Here is an 18,519-nt window from a genome sequence, read left to right on the forward strand (position 1 = left end):
AAGCATATACACGCCATCATTAATGGATCCTTTCAAGAACAAATTAGGACCCTTGCCAACCTTCAAAACTCCACCTTCACCAATGCACTTAAAACCTTCTTTATCCAGAATACTAAGGGAAATTATGTTTTTATTCATACTTGGAACATGAAGGACTCCGGTCAATGTTCTTACAACACCATCAAACATGACAATTTTAACATCTCCAATACCAACTATAGGACAACTAGCCTCATTGCCCATAGTGACTTTTCTTCCATCAACCTTTTGATAAGTTGAGAAGAACCTAGAGTTAAAAGTTATGTGTCTAGAACATCCCGAATCCAAAATCCAAGAATCACCACCCTTACATTTACTAGTAACGACAAGAGCATCAACATCATATATCTCATCTTCAACATAGCTAGCTTCGGCGGAGCTAGCTCTTGTGGATTTGCTTTCATTGGATTGTTTGGCTCTTAATTTCCAACAATCTTTCTTGAAGTGGCCTTTCTTCTTACAAAAGTTCAAGTCATGCTCCTTTTGTTCCTACTCGACTCTTTAACAAATAAAGCACCATTGGAAACTCTTGACTCCTTTTGAGCAAATTGAGAATCAATAAGGTCCTTTTGAATCAAGGCCTTTCTAACATCCTCACTACTCAAAGTGTCTCTTCCATATAACAAGGTTTCCCTAAAATGCTTATATGAAGATGGTAGAGAAACTAACAAAAGAATAGCCAAATCCTCATCATCCACTTTTACATCAATATTTTGCAAATTCATAACTATTGAGTAAAATTCATCAAGGTGCGATTTCATGGGCCTCTCTTCTCGCAATCTGAGATCATACAAACGACTCTTTAACAAAATTCGATTGGTAACACTCTTTTCCATGTAGAGTGATTCCAATTTATCCCAAATGCCTTTAGAAGTTTCCTCCTTTACAACTTCTCTCAAGACTTCATTAGAGAGATAAAGTTGTATGGCGGATAGAGCCTTCGCATCCATATCTTCCCACTTAACCTCACTTATGCCTTCCGATCTCTTCTCCACACCATCTAGTGCTTTATGCACTCCATTTTGTATCAAAATTGCTTTCATTTTGACTTGCCATAAGTCAAAGTTCACACTCCTATCAAACTTCTCAATATCAAGTTCATTGTAGCCATGTTGCACCAATATAGCCTCTAAAACACTATAACAACAACTTGGCTCTGATACCAATTGAAAACGACGATGTATTAGAGTTCGAACAATGTGTTTCAAACTCCAATATTGCCAAGATCGAGTGTATGAGGTTTTGTGACAAACAAATTACGCTATCAATAATATCGATGTTTGTAGGAGAAAATAAAGCAATAAAATGACACAAAGATTTAACGAGGTTCACCCAACTAAGGCTACGTCCTCCGGTGCGTAGTATCTCTTATATTATCAAAAGGAGTTCAAAGAACTCTCAAATATGGAGAATTACAATAGAGAAGAGATATAGGCTAGTGTTTGGCTTGGGGTGTATTTGTGGATGTATTCACCACTTACAAAGTGAATGAGAGCTCTCTATTTATAGGAGAGATCATACTAAGTAACATTAAGTACATTAAAGCTATGATTAAATGATAATGAAACATCCCTAAGTATATGAAGAGTCAAAAACAGCATCCTAGGAGCCCTTTGCACTTCTCCATTAAATCCCATAACTCTTCACACTTCATTACCTTATTAATCCATACTTAATCACCATCATAAATCAATCATCAAAACTTAACTTAATACACCCATTCATGACAAACTTATGGGATTTCATCCCAAGAGTCACTACATGAATGCACACACCAAATGTGCACTCAAGTCACACCATTCATAACAGAAAGATATATTTACAATTTACTAACAATCGTCCTTTTCCATCCCTTTCCCTCTATAAATACCCCTCAACTACAACCACAACCATAACCAAACACACTTCACTCTCTCTCTAAAATTTCTTTCTATCTACCCTAAACAATTTAATTTCTTTGTCTCTACCCTAAACAATTTAATGACTTCTTAAAAAATTATTATATAAGTATACAAGTATTTAACAAAATATAAAGGTATGAAATTTCCATAAATGTCATATTTACATTATTTATTATTTTAAATATGCTTTATGTTATATTTTTTATGTGACAAAAAAATTTAATGAGCTTTTTGATACAGTCATATATTCTTGATAATCATGAGTACTTATTAGATGTGGTAGTTTGTGTCTAATTATATTCTCCTATGTACTATAAAAATGTGTTAGAAATAATAAAAATATGCACCTCAAATCTAAGAAAATTCAGCATTGTATTCATTACTTATAGTAATACTTCCCTCCTAGTTGCAAAAATCAAAATTTACATAAAGATAAAAGAAAATTTTAACTACCGAAAGTAGTAAAATTTAATTGTTGCAATTCATCAGCATAAGTAAAGTTTTCAATGCTGGAAAACATGAGATTTGAGGAATATATATTTAACATTTTCACTTTTTGTAGTGCGTAGGATTGTATAAATAATAGGAAAACTACCACATCTACCACTATGTAATCTTAATTATCATGGAAAAAATGGTTGTTCTGAAAGGCTCAGTTGTTTTTTATAATGATTTATAATAGTCGGAAGTTAGTCGAAAATTTCAAAAATCAAAATTGTTGTCAAAGATGCTATATCAATCTTCTTTATCGGGATCAGCCTTTTGAATTTCCCAACTAAATTGCGACTAGAATATAGTCGATAAACAGACGGTAAACTGAAAGTTGTTCGCTTTTCAGTTCTTGCTGTTTAATTTAATAATTAATTTTTTTATTTTCATATTTTTTTGTCATTGAAATATTTTGTGAATCTCGTAAATTTTTATTTCATAGAATAATGGACTTACGTATTGAACAAAGTTGGATGTATAAGCGTAGTTGTAACGAAGTTTATAATATTAGATATTTAGAAGGAGTGGAGGAATTTATACAATTTGCAAAGAAAGAAACTGGAAGAGGTTAGATGTCCATACAATCGGTGTGATAACCGTAAACTATTTTCTCCAAAAGTCGTCGTAAGAGATCATTTGTTGAAAACTACTACGACCCTTCATAAAACTTCTGACGGTGCACCAAGTAATGTGGTGGTTCCGGAAGAGCAACAACATAACACAGTGCAAAATTTATATGCACAAATGGTGTACGATGCAACTGCGAGTAATTTTCCTGATACACATCACTATTTTCTACCTCAGTTTGATGATGTCATCATTGATGTACCACATTTCCCTTACATATTGAAGAAGATCCAAACCCTCAATGAATACATCTCTTTGAAATGTTGAATGTTGCCAACTTACCTCTGTACCATAGTTGTGAAACTCATACTCAAATGTCGATAATAGGAAGAATGGCGAGTCTGAAGCAGAACTTTTGGATGACATCCAGGTTTTTCTGATAAGAAGAAACAGTTTTCGGCTCTTGGATTGCTGGTGGAGAAGACTCCTTGTTGTATTAATGGGTGTATGATATATTAGCACCCCACAATGAATATTACATGATGTGATGATTGTGGGGTTTCTACATAGATAACAGATAAGACCCCTAGAAAGCAGTTTCACTACTTTTCCCTCGGTCCTAGGTTACAACGGTTGTATACTTCTGCGACTAATACCAGTTACAAGAGGTGGTATACGGAGCACCATTCAGAAGATGGAGAGAGTGTCACCCCATAAACAGTGAAGCCTGGTTGACATTTAACGCGACACATCTGGATTTTTTTAAGGAGATAAGAAATGTTAGACTAAGATTGTGTACAGATGGTTTCATCCCATTTGGCAGCTCGGGACAACAATATTCATGTTGACCCGTAATATTAACTCCATAAGATCTTCCTCTCTTGATGTGCATGAAGAAGCAGTACATGTTCTTAACGATGATCGTCCTGGGTCCTAGCAATCAAAACATAAGATTGACCTGTACCTACAACCATTGATACGAGTTGAAGTTGTTATGGGAAGATGGGATCCAGGCATTCGACGTATCTAAGAGGGAGAACTTTCAGCTTCATGCGGCATTGATATGAACAATCAACGACTTTCCAACTTATTCGATGATGTCGGGGTGGAGTACATTTGGCGTGAACGCTTGTCCAGACTGTATGGATGATTCTAAAGCCGTATATTTAAGACTTTGCAGAAAAGTGAGTTGGTTCGACTCACATAGGAGATTTTTAGATAGGAGGCACCCAACTGTAGAAACTGGATAAATTTCAGTCATGGAGCTGTTGAGAAAGATATTAGACCTAATATACGAACAGGAGATGAGCTACTAGAGGAGTTGGATCATTTTGGGTATTTACGGGTATTTGAAGATGACACATCTCAGTAAAACGCAAAACTCAGCAAATATTATGTTGGATAGAAGAAGAGAAGCATTTTTTTGGGATCTACCCTATTGGAGAACACACATGACCCGTCACAATTTGGATGTAGTGCACATTTAGAAGAACTTTTTTGATAACATTTTCAACACGTTAATGCGTATGTATACCTGGAAAAAAAAGGATCATCTAAAGGTAGAAAAAATTTAGCCGAGCTAGGAATTCGATCAGAATTGTATCCAGTGAATTCATTCATCCCCAAGGTCTCATACACACTTAACAGACAACAAATGGTTAACATAGAAATTAGATTAGCTATTGATTGGTTAGCTGATGTTGTATGTTGAGGAAATGCTAGGTTCTTAGCTATTTTGGATTTAGAAATTAATCATATCTAGTATTGGTTTATATTTCAAGTGTTATTTAAATTTTTAATTTTGTTCATTTATAGAGAAAACTCGGCCGAACGTTTTACAAATACTTTGTTTAATTGTGTTTAATTATGATTTATAGGATGAATACAAGCGCCTCATTGCATTATTACCCTACGTGTCTGTAGTTTTGTTGTAGTTTGGTATTGCATTTGAAAATTAATTGCCGATAAATTATGTCAAAAAATCCTATACCAATTCAGCAAATCAGCTTAAGTATTCCCGATTTATCTGCCAGAAAATGACACAAATGAAACCGGGTATCCGGGGTCGCGACCCGATTTATCTGAGTACCTGATATTCGGGTACCTAGTTGAGAACACTCCTAGATGTTGGTGCAGGCTGAATGGAGTATTCCCGAGGACCCTAAATGGCTTCTCAAGGATGTAATGTTAGTTAAATGACTATGTGGTTCAAAAAAGATAAGTCCTCACAAGTCAATAAAAGGAAAGGTAAGAGAAAGATATTATAAAGGAAACACCCTTTACTAAAAATACTAAGACGCCTAAGATAACTACTGAAGTCACATGCTTCAATTGGAATGAGATTGGCCATTGAAAGCGCAACTGCCTAATGTACCTTTAAAACAGAAGAATGATGCTTTTAAATTAGGTATACATGCTATACAAGTTATTTGAAAACTTCTTCTTATACTTGGTATTTGATGCAATTAGATGCTGAGATCAAAGTAATGTGTAACAATTAGGAGTAAAAGAATGACAAAGGGTGGAGAAACACTTTGAGATAGAATTGGTGATAATGTATAACCTTTTGAAGTTAGGATATTCAAACCTTTTTTTAACTATTAAGCTTTGCTATCAGTTATAAATGATGGTCATTTAGATATTAGTATTAGAAGAAACATTATCTCAATCTTAGCTTTAAGATTGAGAAGTTTATTCTCATTTTTTTTTTGTATATTCTTTATGGGAGCAATGTAATTTTAAGAAACGCCAGTGATAGCAAATTTTAAAAAATTTTCACAGTGTAACATTATACTATTGTACTAAAAGTTACAATAACATTATTACTCAAAATCATACGTTTTTTCGTTAAGTTGTGAAATTAGTTATTTGCCTTTGTCTTCTTTCTTTAATTAACACTCGCCATCTTCAATCTCATTTTTCTTTCATTAAATTACTTTGGTCTTTGAAGGAATATGGAGATATGAGTGTAGTGTACGCTCCAATATTGGATTGCATAAGATGTATTTGGGAAGATGCTGAAAACATATGCACTAGAATCAAACCAATATGTCAATGAGTAAGTTTCTTTCATATACCCAAACGAGCCTCCTATCCTCTAGACCCATCACTAATGTGAAGAGCAGTTAGCAATGGCAAAGAGAAAATTAGTTTATACTTCTTTTATCCTATTTGCATCAACATTGATTATTCCATAGCCTGTTGAGTCATTCTTTTTAGTCCTTTCGTTTTGTGAGAAATATTTCAATTATCAATCAAGAATATCTACTTTTGTAGTATATTTAAACATTGTTATATGAACTTTTTACTTTACTTCAAGTACCCATGTCAAACTCTTGATAATTAGACAGTTCAATTTTAGTTCACAATATTTAAGGTTTTAACCAAGTAGGACACTTGTAGATACATCCAAGTGAGATATGGGTACAAGAGTCCAGGTAACATAACATTGAAAAAGGAGGGAGGGAATCATACTTGGCTGATTAGGATGTTTTCACATTTTGTCACGCCAAGAAGTCCCATTTCCTATTAGCTATAACTCATGGCTAATACATTTGAGAGTAGGCCAATGGCTCTTCCGGAATGGACGAAAACCAACAAAATTTCCAGTCGAAGGGGAGGCCCCTAGTGATAAAGAGCGCCTGAACCAGGCAGGCAGATGCATTCTGCACCGTGCACTACCCAAAGTCTATTTCTTGAATTATGAGGTTGAAGAATGGAGGTCTTGTTTCCATGAGTATCGACGTGAAGATCGTAAACAGGAGCTACAAAAATGTCCCTTACGCTTGTTATTGCATGGAAGACTCGGATTGTTCTTGTTCATCCCTTATTATTTTCAACACATGATCATAGTTGATAGACGCCAAGTTTGAGAGGTTCTGTTTTCAATAAAATGAATAACCGAATAACACATTTAGAACATATAATCATGAATGGTTGAAAAAAAAAGCAACACACCACATAAAGAATAATCCGGGATGGGGTAGACACAGGCATTCGTCCTAAGCTTATTTTAAAAAAAGAAGAGAACAAGTTACAGGCTTACAGCTTATTGTTCTATTGATATATACACTATTATAAACGCTTTTACAAAACTATTTTGAGTGAATATTAAGGAATTCAACAACAAATATTTTCCACTTTCAATATGATATTTGTCATTTAATACATTTGAATTAAATAATTTACAATCATCTTATTCTTACATACCCTTAAAGCCCTACTATTTCAATTCATTAAGTTGTTATTGAGGGTCTGCAATAAGTTTGTCTTTAGACACCATAATCACACAAACGGGTCTGAAAGTTATTGTTCTTATCGTCTAGGAACAGTATCCGTACTACTTATAGGAAAGATATGTTTAAAAAGTCTGACCTTGAAAGAAAAATTGCTGAAGGAGTACTGATGCACAGATATTTCTCTGTTTCCAAATTCTGCCATAGTACCACATTCATCTCTCTGGTTCCCAAAAAAAAAGACAAAATAGTTAAATCATAATTGCAGTCAGTTTCTAACAGAAGATGCAATTATCAGAAGGAAGCCCATTTAGAGTATAGTTTGAGATATCTTCATCAGGAATAAGGATCCGTGAGTTTGCTCCATTAAACAAGAAAACCAAAAGTTTTATTAGCTGAATCGGCAAAACTCATGGACAAAGCTTATGAAAATGAAGGGAATAGAGCTTACATCTTCATCAGCTGCAGTGCTGATGAATGATCCACTGCTTACGCTCTCACTGCAACTCTCAGAAAGGTCATCGAAATCACTAGCTCCAAACACATGGTCTTCCTCCGGATTCCATACATAACGACTCATAAAGTACCCAGTGTCGAATGCACTCTCAGTTGTAGGTATAAACATAGCCTGCAAAGATAAACTTTAGCAGACCAAGAACGGATTTTCTTGCATGTAACTTTAGAAGAAGACATTCAAATTATACCTTTTGTCTTGCAAGGGTATCCCAATTAATGTTCTTGAAGAAAGGATGCTTTTTTACCTGTACCAATGATCCAACAAGGCAATTTTTCACATGCAAAACAGTTACTTACAGAACCAAAACTAAATTAAAGTCTTTTACCTCGCTGGCCCCAGTAGCACCTAGTCGTTGGACGGGATTTTCAATCAGTAATCTGTAATAGAAAGAAAGAACATAATTTATAATTTTGTTTCCACTAGTAATGACATATTTCTATTTGGAAGGTTGCTAAAGTGTACACATATACCATTTAGCTACAAGGATGCAAGACATCCCAAAATTTCGAAGCAAAGGGCGAAAAGTCTTGAGAACAAATATATATTGTAAAGACGATTACCTCATAACAGGAAAATGTGGTGTCAATTTAATCTAAATTGTTTGCATGTTAAGGACACTATTAATTTTTGGCAGGTGTCTGTTAACATGTATTACATATATCATTTATAAGGATGATGAAGGCTATAGCACCTTATATAAGTGGATATGCATTACTGACATATAGAGATCTAAAACATGATATACAGGCAACTATTAAGTCTAATAGTTACTTACTTGTTGATCAAGTCGTATGCTTCAAAACTTATTTCTTCTGGTACCTTAGGCCATGGGATATCGTGGTTCATAATATTATCAAAAATTTTCTGAAACAAAAGAGAACATCAATTAGAACCCCTATGGGAAACTGATGTCCAGAATCATGAAGATGACAAGATTAAAATAAGACAAGACCAAAATAACTGCTGTGTGCAGCAGTCTTTTTTGAAAAATAGACCAAGCTCATTTCAATTATCAAGCTAAATATAGAATCTGTTAAAATCAAAGCTTATTCATACTGTTAAATCATCTTTGTCCAACATTAAATCCATGTTGGTAAACTTCCTGACACAAATGCAAATCCCAAAATCTTGCATGTTTTAGACTTTCAAATATGGCCTACAAGTGTCTATATATTTTGATTTAGGACAGATGCTGTCATTTGTGTTGTTCCTATAAAACTTCTTTTTCTGATGATGGGGTTAAACTACTCAGTCCCATAAACTTCTCCATACACACTTAGAAGGGAATGAAATGTCTGACAATCACCTGCGGGTGTTCTGCGTTGAATGGCGGAATTCCTACCAGTAATTCAAAGAGAATAACACCTACAGACCACCAATCAGCAGTTACACCTGCATAAAAATCCAAGGGATTTAAGGGACGTGAAAAAATTCTAAACAAGGAAAACCATATTATTTTATTCCCTAAATGTATAAGAACCAATTCAACAGATGTTTAAGATGATGGCTGATTCCCTAAAATATGTTATATAATCTATCACACCCCCTCACACGTGAGCCCTTTGAGCTAGAAGTATGAATGTAGGCATTTATATTTGTGGCTAAATATTTTACTTGAAATGCGAGGTGTATGACATTCAAACCTATGACCTTCCGTCACATGAGATCAACTCGACCAAAAACATAACCGATGCCCAAGGTACCATTGTATTTTATATAAATTATGGATAAATAAAGAGAAAAAGAGAGATTTCATACCATGTCCCATTCCAAGAAGTATTTCTGGAGCTAAATAATCAGGAGTTCCAACAACAGAATGCTTTTGGCGCTGCTCCCTTGATGATTCTTTCAAAGCAGATCCAGGCTTCTCATCATAAAAAAAACCAGGGCTGCTGATTGATGGACCTGATAAGTCATCAGTACTGTTGATGAGACCAACTTTAGAGAGCCCAAAATCGGTCAACTGTTGCATAAGCATAGTAAACACAGATTAGAAACTAGATTAATATCGTCCCACACATAAATGATGAACTCTAACCACATAATAGATGTAAAGATATTCAAAACAACAAATGACTGGACAGTTGCATCTAAATGGAGGAAGATACAAATGATCGAGGAAGATAAAGAAAAATGAATATTAGGCTATCAAGCATCAATACATAAGCAATTTATCAGTTGTGAATCAAACAAATTTCCTCATCACAATTAATGGAACATAACAAAATACCAATAGTTCTTTTACTGTTTTATAAGCATATGAGAAATGCATGACCAGAAATTAACTTAGTTAGAGTTGTGATCTATGAGGTAATATCTGTAGACCAGCCAGCAGGACAACCCTCTATACTTTAGTTTTTGACCCTATTTCAATACCTGTTTAGAGAATAACGGGGTGTTTGGTGTGATAAGTTAAAATGTAATGGAGAAGTGATGTATGAATAATAGAGGTAAGGGTAATGAAAAATGTTATTGTTATTATTTGTTTGGTATGAAGAGAGCAAAGGGAATGGGAAAAATAATGGGTAGATAGCACATGTGAGCAGCCGACTATTATAAAACATCATTTTGTTACTTTCATTCTATCCAAATTGCCAAAAACCTGCACTATTACAGCACAGCACTATTGCCAAATTCATTCTATCCGAATTGCCAACTTCATTTTAGAAAGCAAGAGTGGAGGTAAGGGAATTTGTTACAGAACTATTACCAGCGGTAACAAATTAGAGAATTCCATTTTTGAAAGTAACGTAAACGATTACTTTGGAGTCAAAACAGACGATATGTAACGGATTGAGTTATGTGTTTCCATTGGTGACCTTTAAAAAATGGATACCAAATATCCCCTAAGTCTCACTTAAAGTCAGTTATGAGTTCTTTAATGAAAAATAACAAATTACATATAGTTTCTTCACGGGTGTAAGATCACTTTTGCATAAAATTCTGAAATGTAACCGGTTATTAAAATCATGGACTAGCAGCCATTATAAGCTATTATCGTAACATATTAGCCATTATATTCTTTTTTTTTTGTATAAGGTTCTAAAAAATCTATTATAAGCTTATATTAAAATGTATGTACTAGAAAACTTGAATTTTTATCATAAAGTAGATATTTTTCAAGCTAGCAATTCACATTATAAAATCGGCAAAGTAAGTAGTAACACTGTGAGGCACCAAATCTGCGACATTGGAGCCATTACCGCAAACACGACGATTTGTGCAATTTCTTTATATAGGTATACATCCGACAAAAAATCTACAAAAAAACTTCCTTTAAATACTCTTTTTTCGTGTGTTCTCATAGACAGTCCATGCCCCATGATCTAGAAAGTAAACATCATATTATAACATAATGTGAGTAGAAAAACGAACATTCGCTAATTTTCTTTCACCCCAGAAAAACAGCATCAGTATAGATGAACATATCTGCTCAACAACGAAACAATTGAACTAAATCTTCAAATAAAGTATGTTAAAAAAGATATTTTTACCTTGATGTGACCATCAGGTCCAATTAACAAGTTGTCAGGCTTTAAATCTCGGTGGATAACATTTTGTTTATGCAAGTATTCCAATGCAAGAACCTGAAATAATGGAAGCCAATGGACAGGGGAAATATAAGATGCCTGTCTAAACATGAACTATTGACTTGAGACAGACCTAATAAAAGATGATGCAAATAAAGTAATCAACCAAACTTACAACTTCAGCCATATAAACACGAACCATATCTTCATCCAAGCATCCAAGATTTCTTAGAAGAGAATAAAGGTCACCTCCGTTTAAATATTCCATTACCAGGTAAAGATTTTCTTTGCAAGTGAACGAGTAGTAGAACCTGACCTGAAAATAAATAATGACGTGAAATGGAGAAGCTACTAGCATCCATCTTCTGTTTAAAATGTGTCGTAAATTCCATGCTCACCACAAAAGGATTTCGTGCTGAAATTAGAATATTACGCTCAGCCAATATGCTTTCCACTGCATTCTTACGAATCATATCAGCCTTCTTCAAAACCTGTGAGAAGGACAATGACAATGTCAATGACTTCTATTAAACCATATTTAATTATATTCAGGGACTGGGGTGAACATGAACAAAAGCATAGTTGGATGAAATTAACACAGGGATTTAATGAGACAACATATATTCTGTATATTGGAAGACATGGATAGAAAGACGATAATGCTAGATTTTGAAGTATTCAAGTGACAGTTGATTTCTCACTTTTATAGCAAATAAGTCCCCAGTTGCTCTTTTCCTAGCAAGAAAAACTCTACCATATGCTCCTCTGCTAATTGGTTTAATAATTTCAAAGTCTTCAATTGAGGTTCGGACTTTGGTGTTAGGATTGATTGGACTTGCTCGTACACTTCGTGCTGTGTCCTCGTCCACTGAACTTTCATCATCTGCCAATGACTGAGATGGATGAACTTTTTCATCTTCTATTTGAGCGTACAATTGAACATATTTCTCCCTAGCAAAACCATCAACAGAAGAACAAAGAACAAGTGAAAAACACAAAAAAAATAAAATAAAATAAAAAATTAATGCCCCGTTTGGATTTCGGCATTAAATGGTGGTCATGGAATGAATTTTACCATTAATTTTCATGAAATTTGTTAAGTGATTCCCATGCTACTGAAACTTACATCCTTACACAAGTAATTGATATTTACAAATTTTTATTCCCACGTAATAACACCTTCCCAAGTGGTAATCTGAAGTGGTAATGAATGAGAAGGAATTTTGCGATGAAAAAAAGAGAAGAGAGTTGCACAAGCATGATTATAAATCTTATCATGTTCAAGCCAAATTACAATTAATTTTTATTACCATTCCTATCATATAATATCAATAACTAAACAGGTCATAATGTTACTTATACTGTTAAAATTTGGATGAACTGTTTCACAAAGGCATTAGAACTTTTGAAATTATTAAACTCACTGTAGAAGTTTCTCTATGCGCCTTCCAAACGTCTCGACAACAAGTGCATCCACTTTTCTATCCTGAATTGAATACTTGAGGTCTTCCAAGCAATCAATCATATATGCCAATGTAGAGTAATTATGCTTGTTTTCCCTCGCTATAGAACGAGCAATATCCAATAGCTTCTTAATCTGCATTACATATGGTTTCATCAGTTTTTCTTCTTTGTATTCTCTTACACTTCATACCACTCTCATCAAATTTTACATCCAAGAAAAACAAAAGTTTTTCTGAAAGATAAACAAGAACAATAAGGAAAAAGTTATATTTTTTTAACCACTATGCCTATTAAATCTTGTATAGTTGGTCCTGATAGAGTATATAACATATCTTGGGGCCTCAACCATCAGTTTAAGCTTTTGGTTGAGTTGTTTCCTTAACATGATATTAGAGCCAATGTGACACGAGGTCACAGGTTGGAATCTCAACCAACCCTCAAATTCAAGTGGAATATCCCACACTAGGAATGAGGAGCGCCTAAGTTTCATTCACATTTCTAGGCCAAAGGGCTCTCGTATAAGGGGGCGTGTTAGAGTATATAACATATCCCGAGGCATCAACCATCATCTAGCTTTTGGTTGAGTTGGTTCCTTAACAGGTGCTACATCATCAAAATTCGTAATAAACTGTATTTTTTGAGGGCCCCTCGTCTTAGGGGTTAAATGCTGAAGTTCTGGACTTATTTTAACAGATAAAAGTTAAGAGTCATAAACAAAATTTATGTTACCTTAAAGATCAGACGACCTAGGTTTTGCAATTTGGTTTATTCCAGAAATTACCTTTCTAAAACTACCTTACATAACTTGATTAACTTCATTATATTATGAATAGGTATAAATGTCATCCCACAATTTTTAAAAACCAGTAACTTAATACGCTTAACTTCATTATAGTAAGTATAGATATAAAGCATATCATCCCATAATATTTAAAAACCAGTAACCTAATCCGATGACACAATAACATTGGACAACATTCAGCTGATTCAGGATCCTGGAGTTTAGAGCTATGGTCATATAAAGTCCCAACAATAGCAGGTGGATAAAATAAAGAGATAAGTATTAATGTTTATGGACATGTTGGAATCAAAATGAAGTGGTTGACTATCTGTTCTGTAGTTCAGCAGCATTGATCTAGAAAAGCACCTTTTCCTTGTGGCTGAGATATCATGGGATTTATAATCAAATATTATAATTTTAGGCAAAGAAGATGCAATATAAGTATGAATTATTGAAGAAAACCTTGCAAAAAGAGAATAATTTCTGAACAAATCTAGCACCTGCTGGTTATTTTCATGCTCAGATATTGTTTTTCTTCGGTGCAATAGCAGTTCTATCTGGTTTGTACGTGGTGTTAATGGTGATCTTGGTGTCGAGCTTCCCACTGATGAGGCCTTTTTATTGACATCAGAAGAGCAATGTGTCTCGCATGAAATGCCTGGTAAAATGGCCAGATCATCCATGGAAAAATAACTATCAGCTTCAGGAATACAATCAAGCAACTCGTCAGATAATCCGTGGGACAAGTCATTTTTCCTAGGTGACATCCAATCTAACTCTTCTGGCATATTAGAGACTGATACTCCACTAACATCAGGGCTTGTGGTTTTTGGTGTCCAGGATTCCAGTATCTTCTCAAGGGTTTCTGCAACTCTCTCCAAACGATCATTAACAGTTAGTCCCTTCAGGTCACATCTATCAGCAATTGTACAAATTCTTGAGTGCTCCTCCACAAACACAGTAGGTATTTCAACCTCACAAATGCGGCAGACTAAAAAATTTTCAGAAGTTATAGGTTGCGGATCACTCCAGCCACCCCAAGAAACTTTTCCTGACAAAGATGCATATGTATTTCCCGCATTAGAACCAGGAGTTTCTATTGGCTCATCTTTTTGTTGGAAAGCACCAAGCTGTTCCTTAGATGATGCTTTTACAGCATCATCATCTCGCTTGTTCTTTGCAGCACCAGATGGAAATTTCTTCCAAGAAGACATTCTAATACTAGCCGTTGAATCATGACTTTTAGCTGTGCCAACCTCTTGCCCATCAGTACTACTAATGTATAAATGGTCATGTTGCAATGTCAGACTGTGTTGTCTTCTATTTGTTTTTTTCTTTGGTTTTTCATTTTCATCCTGCTCTGCGAGTGGGCCAGCTTTCATATTATCTAATCCAAGGGTTTTCTCTGAATATACTCCAATATCACTCAACTTGTGAAGACTCAGAATGTGCTCTTCCACATAGCCACTCTCCTTCTGAAATTGAACGAGTCGAGTGCAGCGAGTCAATATAAAGAGAAGTCGAGAATGAGCTCTCTTAAGTGTACCCATTGGTAGCTCTTGCCGGTGATCATCCAAAACCTGTACGATGTTTTCGCACTCGGACCAAAATTCTTCCGTAGACATAGTTGCACACTGACGAGCTATAAGTAAAAGATCCTCTAAGCCCTCTCTCCCATCTGGATGGCCTTCTGTGCTTTTTTCAATGATACTAATTAAATCTGCAGCAAATATGCCTAAGTCAACGTTGACTTCTTCCTTCAATTTATCAAATTTGGCTTTGATCATCACCAAAACCTCTTCCTTATGGCCAAATGCCCGTGATTTCAAAAAGGGATATGGGCGAACTCCCTTCGAATTAAGCTCGTGAGAAAAGCTTTTTACATCTGGTGTTTTCTTCTTACGACCACTTGTAACACGCAGAATAGCCTGGAATCGTGGAGACTGCATTTCTTTAATAAGAGCTGCATGTGCCTGAAAAAGATCTAATAAATGGCATGCAATAACAAAGCCTTTAATGGAAAAGCTCAATCAAGATGATGAGAACTCGTATAGTATTCACATAATTAAGCATAAAATAAGTGCAAGAATGCGTACATTCATTACCTCAATACCTACATTGAGCGGAGGTGGAAACTTAAGTGACTTTGATTGACTCCATGATACCTTTTTCCCTTGAAACAAACAGATTTGTCAAGTTAGCAATAATCACAATTTCATATTAAATAAGACACTATAAATCAATTTACCTAGCTATCTAAAACACAAGTAGGTCAAATACAGAAAAATCTTAACATATCACAAGCTGTCACATTATGATAATTGCATGGTTTCTTGTCAACCATCGCAATTGTACTCCTAAATCTAAACCAATTTATAATACTTCTGAGTTACAACACTAACAATGTGTTTGGATACGTTTAAGGAACAAAAAGAAAGGGAGGGAAAGTGATGAATTTTCCAGTTTTGGAAATATGTGTTTCTTACCAAACGTGAATTCATCCCTCCATAACCCTTCCTTCCATTTTCCGCTCTTCTACGATTGTTATCCAAATAAACTTTGCTATATGATCTCCCCCATTCCAATAATGTGCTCAATATACAACTATAAGAACTTAACATTACAAACATTCTAGCTATTCTTAGGAAATACACAATCCAACAGGTTTACCGATATCATCAAAACTAAAGTTACTTGACTGACTCGTTCCTCTATGAATTGTAAATTACAAATTCATATATAGAATTAGGTTGCACTAATATTTCATTAAATTATAAATCATTAATAAATTAAGAAATTTCACTATTAATGTATCTTGATTTATTTTCACTAATCAATACAGTTATAATTTCCATTATTCCCAATCTAATATCTATATTTTAACCTCAAAAATTACTTCACACGTACCTACTAAACTAATTGACATCCACAAACAATCATAGTGTAAAAATGCGGTAACAGTCGCGATCATGGTAACAGAACGCTAATGCGGTAACGAGAGTGCTGCGGAAATATCGGTCGAAACCATAACATATCCCTTGGTGTGGGCCAACTCGCGGTTTTTTTACACCTTTACAACGCGGTCGGTAGTTTATCTTGAAAATCTTTACAATGCGGCCGATGCCTTGTTTTTACTCTATGCAAACAATAAATCTACTTTGCATCACAACAATATAAAACAATTCTTCCTATAATCTCAATCTAGGCCGACAAACATTCAACCTACTTTGATTCATCACAACATTAAACAATTCATCAATTTAAGTTAAATCAAATTTCATCTCCTTAATCAATTTCAAACATAATATCCATTAGATCAAACAATTTACAATATAAACATCAGAAACCTAAATCTAGAAAATTATGTTTTAAGAAAGCGTAACAAAATTTAAATTCAACAAACCTAAAAGTTCAGCGGAAGACAGAGGAATATCAGGAACAACAAACTTTTTCCTTCCTGTAACATTCTCTCTTCTCTCACCACTCCCACCACCTTTAACTTCATCCTTACCACGTTTTTCAACCCCTAAGTCATCATGTTTTTCCGAAGGCGATAGAGTCGAGGACATCTGGAGATTATCAGATATAGATCGAGTACGAATATTGTTCAATCCAAGCATAGAAGCGGCAATTGGATACGCTCCATCATCTCCGTCACCATCGTCATCATCAGCATCACCATCGGAATTCGAAACCCTAATTTCTTCGCATGATGATGGAATCCTTTTTTTGAGTATACCTTTCGTTATTGTTGTTGTTGTGATCGCCGTTAATGGTGGCGATTCGGTGTTTGCGGAACAAGAATCAGTCATTTTACGGTCGTGATTATTTTAGAGAGAGAAATTTTAGAGATAGAATAAGGGGCGTTGCTTGGTTGTCAATGGATTGCAGACATTGTTGTTGTCGTATGAGAGCATACAGTGAGAGAGAAGGAAAAGAGAGAGAAAGAGAAATACCGTTAAAAGAGAAGAGAGAAATTTTCGCGGGAAATGGAGGGGTCGAGGGACACACGTTTGTTATTTAAGCTATGTATTTTTGTACGTGCTTTCCACTTTCATTGAAGGAGTAAAGTTGCGTTTACCCTCTTTAGGTTACTAGAAAAATTTAAGAATAATACTTTTTCTCTTGAATTTTGAAAATCTAGAAATTGGAATAATTACTCCTTTTATACAACTTTCTATTACCAGATTGAATAGTCCTATTGAATTATAACGTGAAAAAAATAATTTAAATAAATGGATGAAAATTAAAGTTAGAGATTGGGTCATGACTCATCATCAAGAATGGGGATAACTTTTTTTTTTCTTTTTTTTTACTTTTTTAGAAAATTCTATGTTCTAACAAAAGGTTAAGGGTTTGTTATAGTTACGTTACTTTCACCTATCAAAATGATTATTTAAATAAAAGCAAATGTCACGATCACCCTTGTGGATCACATTTTTAAAAAATATTATCAAATGAGTGGATACTTTCGCAAAGAACTTAACCTTTTGTCCACTTCATGTAAAATTTATCATGCGAATTTTAAAAATTATTTGTGTTCTACATGAAATATTCGAAAATTCAAAATTAGCTGTGAGATTTTTTTTTACACCAATGAATTTGCTCACAATCCTTATACTTCAAAAATTATAATTTATATAATATATCTTAATTAACAATTAAACGATTTCACAATTTGTTCTTTGGCAAAAAGCTTATTCAGCTGCTTAAGCTTCTGCCATTTCAAAGTATCCACAAAAAAAATCTAGTTTTTGCGACAGCTATTACGCGTTGCAATGTTCATCTCGTGCCACCACAACCAAACCTATCTTCTCCCAATTAGAATTACATGCAGCATTAAATCGCAAACCGTACTATAACCGAAGATCAATTTTTTTTAAAAAAAAGGTTTCTACCTAAATATTTCGAGATGTAGTTATTTTTGTATAGTAATATATACTTGAATTTTGTTGATACAATCAATTAATTAAAAATTATTATATTTGGTGATTAT

General features: G+C 34.4%; 1 protein-coding gene across 1 annotated transcript; it reads right to left on the reverse strand.

Moving 5' to 3' along the window:
* Window positions 1-6,316: 6,316 nt before the first annotated feature.
* Window positions 6,317-17,602, reverse strand: LOC130826167 (probable serine/threonine protein kinase IRE). The gene is made up of 16 exons (XM_057691730.1): window positions 16,927-17,602; window positions 15,629-15,696; window positions 14,024-15,496; window positions 12,703-12,875; window positions 11,980-12,229; window positions 11,677-11,769; window positions 11,454-11,594; window positions 11,243-11,335; window positions 9,507-9,711; window positions 9,055-9,140; window positions 8,524-8,612; window positions 8,074-8,125; window positions 7,936-7,992; window positions 7,683-7,859; window positions 7,371-7,454; window positions 6,317-6,874 (listed from the first exon to the last, which is right to left on the reverse strand). The coding sequence occupies exons 1-16, from the start codon at window positions 17,333-17,335 to the stop codon at window positions 6,785-6,787; spliced, it is 3,540 nt and encodes a 1,179-aa protein (XP_057547713.1). The 5' UTR covers window positions 17,336-17,602; the 3' UTR covers window positions 6,317-6,784.
* Window positions 17,603-18,519: the final 917 nt, after the last annotated feature.

Source organism: Amaranthus tricolor, chromosome 10 (genome assembly GCF_026212465.1).
Source record: "Amaranthus tricolor cultivar Red isolate AtriRed21 chromosome 10, ASM2621246v1, whole genome shotgun sequence".
In the NCBI taxonomy this organism is placed as follows: domain Eukaryota; kingdom Viridiplantae; phylum Streptophyta; class Magnoliopsida; order Caryophyllales; family Amaranthaceae; genus Amaranthus; species Amaranthus tricolor.